A 10,162-nucleotide genomic window follows, 5' to 3' on the forward strand; every position below is an offset into this window, starting at 1 on the left:
TCTCTAAGCTAGCTTAGGTACCCTTTCCTTTGCCAGAACAATAAGTTTAAACTCAATAAAGGAATGTAAAACTAACATTCTTAGCATTTAGGCATTCAGACCAGCAAGTATGCTATAACACTTTTATGAATGAACTACAAACATGCGTCTATCAATGTTTGTTTCGATTGGAATTTTTGTGAATATGATATTTTATGTGTAATTTACAGACTTTTTTTATATGAGAAATCTAAATTATACTGTTGACGGAGTTTGAATTCAGATGTTTACAATTTATGTTATTTCATATTCATTTTGTTATCTCCTTTTTACTTTATACCAAATTATTGTCCTCCAAGGATTAAATATATCTCTGGCAACCATCTATATCTTATGTTCGATTTTATATGTATTTGCCCTTTCTCTATATATAAAGTGGATGCAATCTAATTTGGAATCTTACACTTGGCATTGGTACCAACATAGTGCGTTGTTCTTTAGGTACAAAAGTGAGACTGAAACAAAAGGTTTGGGTTAGGTGTTTGGATGATCTTCTATTATAATGTCTATATCTATTAAAGATAAATATGAGATCCTAATGAGAGATTTAAAATTCACATGCATGCATTAGTAATTGTCAATTATGCTTGTGTGACTTAATACTTGTAATTTTTTTCTTCTGAAAAGTTATATTTTAAAAAATTACAAGTAATTAAATACTTGCAAAAATCTTCTAAAAGAATATTCTTTTTGCAAAATAACCAAGCTTATAACCTTTCACTCCTCTGCCAATCAAATATTTATTTCCTCTATTAGACCACATTATTGATTGCAATACTAACTAAATAACAGAAGGAAGAAATGATATATAACATAACTTCTCATTCAGGAACCAAATGAATGAGATACATAGAAGAGACTTTATTATATGAAAGTTTAGATAAATTAATCTTGGAAATTTAAAATAAACTTCATGGCTAAAAAAATATTCATAATAATACATATAAATTATTTGTCAACGGAACATTTACATCAAAAATGGAATTCAAACTCTTTATGAATCACATCAATGTTTATAGTCATGTAAACCTTTGAACTTTGAAGAGTTTGAATCAAAGACAGCCTAGCTATATGCATAACTGAAAATATAAAACTACCAATAAAGATATAGTTATGCTCAAACGTGGCTAACTGAGAGACACTGAAAGCAAATGTTGGATTTGTGGCAGTGGCTGATGATTGCATTAAATGATTCAGAATATATTAGGATGTGGCCAATATGATATGAGGCTAATGCATACCAATATTTTTGGGGGACACGCCCTCTCCAAAGTAAGGCTATGCCGAGATTAAAAAGAGTAATATTATATCTCATATTAATTTTTATACTCACAAGAAAATGACACAATTAACTTATAAATTAATTATATAATAAATAAATTATCATTTTATGATATATATAACTTTTTGTGAATAAGATAATTTAGTAAGAAAGAAGCTAGGAACAAATTTTTATGTGAAGATGCATCCAATTTGTTTTCATTTCCAAAGCAATCAGCAAGTTGTTCAGTTGTAATAGTAAATAAATATCATACAAATATTTTCTTAAAGATTGTGTCCATGTTGTCCCAACCAAATAATGCAAATTGGAACATTTCGGCTATTGAATATTAATCTGTGGGATTTTTGTTATGTGCCTACCATTATAAGTAACGGATTTTTGTCCATTTTGTGCTTACATTAGCTAGTTAGTTAACTCTTACCGAGTGCTATACTATACTAAATCAAGTTCCAATAACTATTTGGAAAATGCTTCCACACCAAGCTGATATATAGAAACAAGTACTAGTTAAAATTAAAAGTATCCAGAATAATTAATCCTCTTGGATCATGTTGAAGTTGCTCAAATAATTGGATGCACTGCAATATGGCACTGCGCCGAACAATTATATGGCTGAACTGAATCATAATAGTGATGATACACATGGCACTAGAATGGTGATCCACGGTCACTCTTTCCAAATCAAACAATCATCCCTCACCAGATCACCCAATAATTTGCTTCATCAATAATCAAAGACCATAAAAAGTGGGCCTTCACCCAATCTTAAAATGAAAAAAAAATGCAGTCTTCAAGTATCAAGAAAGAAAACGTATTCTTTGGGTTAAGGAGTAAGAAAAGAAAATACTATTAGGAAATTAGTTGAATCATTTTTTATATGAAGTATTAATATAACTTTATAAATGTAACTTTTTTTTAGTACTACCAAAGATATCCTCTCACTTTTTTTAGTAAGGAACTAATCTCTTTCAGGATTCGTGATCATCTCTCCCAACAAGTATTGTTCCTAGGAATCAAACTATCAACCTTAAGAATCCAATAGAGCCTTACACCATTAGTTCGGTGAAGTTATAAATGTAACTTTGATGCTCCTTACAAATTATTCCTTTTTAATAATAATTAACATTTAACACTAGAGATTGCATATAATTGATGCCAAACACAATTCCAATGACATTATCTATTATCTAATATTTGGGCACAACTTTCAATTAGGTTGGTCCCATCGTGACTTCTTTTCTAGGCCACCCATCACATCTTGTTGTGACCAAATATGGTATTTAAACTCTATAGTGTTTATGTTCAATGCACAATAGACACGTGTCCTCCTCAATATAGCTTTATATATACCCAAACTTGCACCCCATTTGGTCATCATGTAATGTATCCTAATTCCTAAACTAAATTTGGTTACTACTATACAAACAAATAGTATCCACCATGGGAGCACCATCATCAGCATTCTTGAAGAACCTGTCCTTGAGGCGGATTCGGCCAAGAGCACAAGCGGCGGTGGCCCCATTACCCGTGACAACCCGATTCGACCAAGAACTCACGGCAGAGCTAGACACCCTTCAATCACTAGGCACTAGTGGGGCACTTGGGTTTGTCCAATTTCTTGATGCTGCCATCACAACGCAAAAAATTGCCTTGGATTCACTAGTCAACATTTCTTATAGAGATGATGTGGATCGTGAACATGTAGACATGTACTTAGAAAACAACATTGATATTCTAGATGCATGCAATTTCTTCATGGAAAGAATAGAGAACTTGAAGAAGTATGCGGATTCATTAAGGGTGGTTCCACGTTTCATTGATACTAATGCAACAACACGTGCATTGGACCACCTGGATTCATGTCATGAGATAGAAAAGCAATGCAAAGTAGTGAACAAGAGTTTGAGAAAAATGTTGAAGCAAAAGCTAGGCCATGAATCTGAGTTAACTGAGATTATGTGTGGATCTAAGGCTATGGCCTTAATGGGTTGCAAGTTTCTTGAACTGGGTTTGTCATTTGATTCCAAAGCTATTAGAATGCCCTTGATGAAACAGTCTCAGCCCATGAGTTGTTCTTGGATGAGATTGTTGCATGATTTGGGAAAAGAAGGAGGAGGAAGTGCTTCTGAGAAGAAGCTGCAAAAAATGAGATTTGGGCCTTTGATGATGATTGAGTTGCAGCAGACAAAGAATGCAGCTCAAGAATTGAAGGAGCAGGTGAAGGGTAGAAAGGAAAAGGATGTGATCAAATCAACATCTGAGAGATTAAAGAGAAGCAGTAGAGAATTGGAGGAAGGGCTTGAGGTTATAGAAGGGAGAGTAAAGGATTTGTATAAAAAATTGATTGATGTTAGAATGGTTTTGCTGGGAATTTTATCCCATGCCTAGAAGTTTTAGATCAGATTAGAATAGCTATAGGATTTTTATTAGGAAAGTCATGATAGGAATGATGTAATATTTTTGTTTCAAGAGCATCCTTCCTAAATCCTAATAAATGAAGTGAACTCGAGAATGTATATTTAAGAGACTTCAACCTTTTTACTTGGACTAACACAGACAGCATATAAACACCTATTACTCTGAGTGGTAAGAAGCTCATTACCTTTAATAAACATTTGAAAAATCCGGCTTTATATCATTATTAATTTTGTCCATAGCTATATCTTCAACACTCCACGCAACTGAATATATAGTATATACAGAAAGATACGGAATCACTAAATGGAGCAGAATGCAAGCAAATGTGTTGGTCAATTTATCACAGGCAATAAAAGCAAAAACACTGGATGCAGTGAATAAGTGACACAAGTAAACATACAGCAAAGATAACCAAAGTCAGATGAAGTTTCTCCTCTAGTCTTCCCTATGGTCATGGCAACTTGCAAAATGGACTGTATTTTATTCTTCCAGACTTGTCATTCTCCTACCTACTAGGATATATGGTTCTGTATCCTCAATTTTTTCTTACATAATCTCAACCAAGAAGTACTCATGTTCTAAGGGTTTCATTATGGTGTTTCAACCTATGGTTTCTTTGATGGATAGAAGCAGAGAGATTGGTTAGCTTTTACATAGTTAACTTGTCTCTGTTGTTTTAATTTCCTCCCACTTTTTGGTCTGCTCTCTTTTAAGAGGATGAGTATCTTACCCTCTACATTTACTTGTTTCCTCCCAAAGGAAAATACATCTTTCATCAAATTTAAAAGTACTTAACAACAGCCAAGAACCTCATACATCTAAGTGTTTAAAGCCTGCAAATTGGCAAAACAATAATGAATTGATCAAAACTATTCTCATTTCCATAATGCTTCTAATGAGTCATGACTAATTCATATAACTTTATATCCAACAATACTAAACAATAAGAATTATGGCAGAGCAAATAGACTACTTTCAATACTCAACATAACATACTTTTAGATAGTTTGGATGAATTCTAACAGGCAGATGTCCTATTATTTCTTCTAGAAGTAGTAAAACTATTACACAAGTATGAAGGCTTCTCTAAAAAGCTATTTGAATGTGATTATCTCCTAAAATGCATCATATGTTACTGTTTGAACTGAAATCATACACTTTTCAACCTTTGTGTTGCACACAATGATCTTCGGTGTAGAAAAGGTTGGTCAGAATCTGGATATTTTTGCTAAATCCGGGCAACAGTCGACCTTTGACCACCTTGGGTGGATACATGAAAAGAGACTCTGACACTCAAGTCTCCTTGCGGGCAGTATGGCTTTGACCTTCCTCAAATTGACAAGGTTGTAAATTTGTACTACCTTTGTCGTATGGGCAACATAAAACCGTACTGCTCAAGCAACGCGACCTTGCCTTTGGCGTGAAGGAAGGTTTCCCTGCATTGCAGGTGCGGACTTGGCCGTGTCCAGTCATTGTCATCCTTTTCCGATCGACAGTCATGTAAGTCTGATCTTGTGTGCACGGTTATTTGTCTGGTTCCTAGTGGCCGACTAGTATTGACTGATCTTGGCAATGGGATGAAACACATAATAAATCAAATTTCATTTCGTAAACACATACTGATACCAAACATGGATACAGAAAATTTTCATACAATGATGAAAGATATATAGACTAAAAGTATATAGAAGTATCCAAATATCTGAACAATCTATATCACATTCTTGTACGAAAATAGTTTTGAAGTATCATTGCTACATTTAACATTCCTCGCCCATGTAGAACTGAAACAATAAACCTCAACTTTTGCATTGTACAAAAATATATATACATTGTACACAAGAGAAATCAATTCTCATATAGGAAACACAGAAAAAACATGATACAGATTCAATAATGTGGAAAACTTTTATAAAATAATAGAACTCTATTGAGCTATCCAACATGATATGTATCCGAAATCAATGCAGCAATTATTTAAAAGGATTGCTGTTATATGGATTCTCATCCAAAAAAAGGTCATAAAACCTAACCTGATAAATTACAACTTATTATTCTCTAAACAAACAAAACTGAAAATGCACCAACACATTTTCAACTAAACTCTATTTCATGCTTCAACTAGTACACCAATTTTGCAACTTTTCCAACATTCTTTTCATAAAATCTTTTCAATTTCTCACCCATTGGTAAACCCGTTTGTTTCATTTCCTCCAAAACCTTCATTGCCTCCTTAACCTTCTTCATCCCTGCAAGCTTGCTACCCAAACAGCCATAAATCTCAGCATCCAAAACCTTATCTTTTCCACCAAAACACTTTACATACTTCACAGCTTGTTCTAAACACCCTTTCTCTAACAATGCTCCTATAACATACATGTGTGTTGAATACAACATTAGCACTCCATCATTCACCATCCTCCTCACCAACACCATAGCACCCTCCACATTCCCTATCTTACACGCGCCCATCACTAGCGCGTCGAACGTACGCGTGTCACCAACAAGACCATCTTCTTCCTCCATTTCCTTCAAAACCTCCGCAGCTGCGGCCATGTCACCGGTGAAGCAGTGCGCCATGAGGAATAAGTTGTGAACCGTGAGGTCGCGCCGCACGCCGAGCCCAGACATGAGTTCCACCACGCGCTGCGCGTGGTCCATCGATCTTTCGCGGGTGAGGAGACTGATGATGGGGTGAAAAGTGGAAGCGGTGATGGAGCAGTTTGCATCACGCGACATGGTTTCGACCACGCGCAGGGCGTCGTCGACACGTTCGAGCCTGCAGAGGCGCGTGACGAGGGAGTTGAACGCGCTGTTGCGCGTGAAGCCAGGGTTGAGGTTGGAGAGGGTTCGAATGAGGTCATCGAGGGAGGAAGTGGTAGTGATGAAGTTGAAGGTACGCTTGGTGTTGTAGCAGCGGTCTTGGATGCGCTTATTGAGGATATCGCGGAGAGCGTCGAGGTCGCCGGAGTTGCCTGCGGCGGTGGCGAGTTCGTCGTAGTAGGCGGGGGTGGGGTTGTCAGGGAAGGGTTCGGCGGCGGCGGAATGGGAAGTGAAGCGGCGAAGGGTGAAAGTGAGGATAGAGAAGGAATTAAGGGTTTTGTTGAGTGGTTTTGAGAGAAATGACATTGTTGTTGAAAATAGCTGCTTCCTTCGATCAGGTGAAAGATTATTTATGGAGTAAATTTTGTGTGTTTCATATAATTTTAGTTTGATTAATTAAATGCACCCAAAAAATATGAAGTAAACAAACAATTTGATCCTAAAAAATTTCATCTAGTTTTTGCATTTTCATTTTAAAATCAAAATTAAAATTAAATAATTTGACCCAAACTTAAAACGTTCAAAGGTTTAATTTTAAATTTTCAAACTCTCATAAATAAATTTGTGAAAAGGAGTATTTTAATTAGGTAGCCCATAATTTTTATTTTCTTGTTCATTTAATGATATAAAAATTACATGAAGAGACAGATTTATTTACTAATTATTCGAATTTAACACATCAAATATTTTATTAAACTTAAATAATGTAAGATTTCATGATATCTCAATTATCACACTATGTAAAGTTAATGTTTAATTTTTGAAAATAACATTTATTGATAGAGAATAATCACACACTTCCAAAATGAAATAATTCTTTACATGTATGGTGAATGAATATTTTTAATTATACCAAAATAAAAATTTAAATTCTTTAAACTTAATTATTAAAATGTGAAAGTAAAATTTTATACATTTAATATAAAGAGTTTTGTATATGGGCATTATGCTTATAATATTTTTTCTTTGTACATCTAGTATATTCCTAATGATCATCCAAAGAATTTGTCTCTTCTTAACAAAAACATTTTATTCACATCATACTTGAGGAACCTAATCACTTAGCAAATATATGGCTTAGTTAGTAATGACTTATAATCTTCCCTTGTAAGTTGTAACATAGTTACTTGATTATAAATTAAATTTTATGACTATTTTTAATTTATTTTTTAGCTTAAGATTTTTTTTAGAAATATTAACAAGCATAAGCTAATTCAGCGAGAAATGTGATAAAAAATATAATTGATCTTTAATTGAGATAAATGATTCATATTTAAGTTTAAATATAAGCCTAACAAAATTTCTAAATTTGGCTTGAGAGTAATCTTTCAAAGTTGACCTTGAAGTGCTCATATTTTGCATATATACTATTGTCTATTACTGTAGACTTCACACGTCACATGAGTAAAAATTGGAAAATCTAGGACAATGTGAGTGAAAAAGGCTTAACCGAATATTTCAACTTTGTTACTAATCTTTACTATATATAGAAAATCCGGTATAAACCCTAAACCCTAAACCTCTATAACTACGTAATTCTTGATTTCCTATTTTTCATTTAACACTTTAATTTCTAAAAAAATCATATAATTATATGTAACCACCATCATATTAATTATCATTTTATCTTCATTTTACAATTAAAATAAAGATAAATAAATATAATATAAAGTATACTCAATAAAATTAAAATATAAAGTAAATTCAATATAGAAAAAAATTTCTAATTCACCAAAATAAAATATATAAAATTTAAATATTTGATATTAGAAAGTAGAAATTTGGTAGTATGGGAGGCAAGCCTATCACCCCACTAGTCTTAATAGATGGAATCTAATGTAACTTAACTATACATCCTTAATCTCTCTTGTGTGAAATGGATAGATGAAACGAGTAATTAGTATGGGACATAGTAAAAGTCAGTGTTATCGGTTTATGCCCATCGGTCAACCAGTAAACTACTGAACCGGTTCTAATATTGGTATGGTTCCATAATTATATCGGTCACACAATTATACTAGTCAAAACCGGTCATATCGACTAGTTTTCAGTTGAACCGTATCGATCATATCGGTCAGTTTTTATTTAAAATTAAATTTTTAATGGAAAAAATATTATTGATTTTTAAACATTAATGTTAATATATTATATATATCTAATTTCGTTGGTATAGTGTTTAATTAGTGAATCATTAGTTGAATCGTTATACTGCTATATCAGTACCCTAACTGGTTTAACAACAGTTACGGTATTAATAACACTACTAAAAGTTTTCTTCCCAATTTGGAAGAGTAAATGGAAAAGCGAGTAACTTCTAAGTTTTTCAATATTAAAAAATCATTGTAACATTTATATTATTTTATATGTCATATTATATATTCATATAAATAATAGCGATAAGATTTTAACTAAAAGGGTATGTTATATTTAATTAGATCTATTATCATTTAAATATTAACTCGGTCGGTAAGATCGAGTTAGTGTTCGAGTGTAAAAATGTATTCAAAAATTGTCCAATTAATATTTAAAGCTAGATAAGGAACAAGTTTTACCTATTCATCGTAGGTATCTATTACCTATATAACAAAAAAAAAACTCTCTCACATACATGTGTCATCACCTCCTTGAATTGTCATATGTCACACTCACAACAAAAGTTTTATCACTCAAAGAATTCTACCACCTCCAGTATATCACACCATAACATTTGTTATTATCTTTTAATACATCTCTTTATCATTTATTCTTCTTCTTTCGTCCATATTTTTTCTCTTTCATTTTATTACTAATTAGAGAACTTCATCTCTCTTTCACTCCTTCATTTCATTACTCTACTTTTCTTCAACCATTTTTTCTCTCTTCTTGGTTTATAGCATTCTTCCATTTCAAAATTTCTTATTTTAAAATGATTTTATGCATGCAGATCTATTCATTGATTTTTTTCCTTTGAAGATGTTGTATTAATTTTTGTTTTGTTTATTTTGTAGATATGTTATTATTGTTGGATAACTAGAGGAGTGAGATGTCTCTAATGACAAGGGCATCGATGATAGTTCTATTTGATCTGATGTCTCTTATTATTTGTTCACTCTTGAAACATCATTGCAGGTTAGTTTTTCTATATCTCTTTGTTATTTCTTTATTTGCTTATAGAATTTTCTATTCAAAATAATCATTATTATAATGTTGAAGATGACATGAACAGTGACGAGATCATAAAGATAAAGAAAAAAGTAAATAATCTCTGACACACTTTGATATTTTCATCATTTCTCCTTAATTTTCTAAAAAAATTGTTAAATTGTCATTTTGCTACCTAATCTTGAGCAAAAGTAGCATAACATTGATTATATGTTTTTTTATTTTTGTTTTACATTGTGTGAATAATAATTATATTTAACTTAAATGTTATTAATTGGTATGTTATTGATTCATTCTTTCATTTTTCATCACACAATCTTTCATTCTTCATTATACAAATAGATAAATATAATGAAAACTCAGGTTATGATTCATCAAATTTCACCCTCATTCACCAATAGGAATGTGGCTTCCTATTTGTTCTCTCACTTTCTTATTCATTCATTCTATTTCATTCCA

General features: G+C 32.4%; 1 protein-coding gene across 2 annotated transcripts; it reads right to left on the reverse strand.

Moving 5' to 3' along the window:
* Nucleotides 5,431-6,882, reverse strand: LOC109352107 (pentatricopeptide repeat-containing protein At3g56030-like). Of its 2 annotated transcripts, XM_019593923.1 has the most exons (2): nt 6,781-6,882; nt 5,431-6,747 (listed from the first exon to the last, which is right to left on the reverse strand). In XM_019593923.1, the coding sequence occupies exons 1-2, from the start codon at nt 6,866-6,868 to the stop codon at nt 5,861-5,863; spliced, it is 975 nt and encodes a 324-aa protein (XP_019449468.1). In that variant the 5' UTR covers nt 6,869-6,882; the 3' UTR covers nt 5,431-5,860. The 2 variants fall into 2 exon arrangements, with proteins under 2 accessions (XP_019449468.1, XP_019449467.1); XM_019593922.1 differs by having other exon boundaries at nt 5,431-6,882.

This window comes from Lupinus angustifolius, chromosome LG07 (assembly GCF_001865875.1).
Source record: "Lupinus angustifolius cultivar Tanjil chromosome LG07, LupAngTanjil_v1.0, whole genome shotgun sequence".
Taxonomy (NCBI): Eukaryota; Viridiplantae; Streptophyta; class Magnoliopsida; order Fabales; family Fabaceae; genus Lupinus; species Lupinus angustifolius.

Excerpts from the sequence above, each read along its gene's own strand:
- LOC109352107 (XM_019593922.1), bottom strand. The coding sequence starts at position 6,868 with ATGTCATTTCTCTCAAAACCACTCAACAAAACCCTTAATTCCTTCTCT.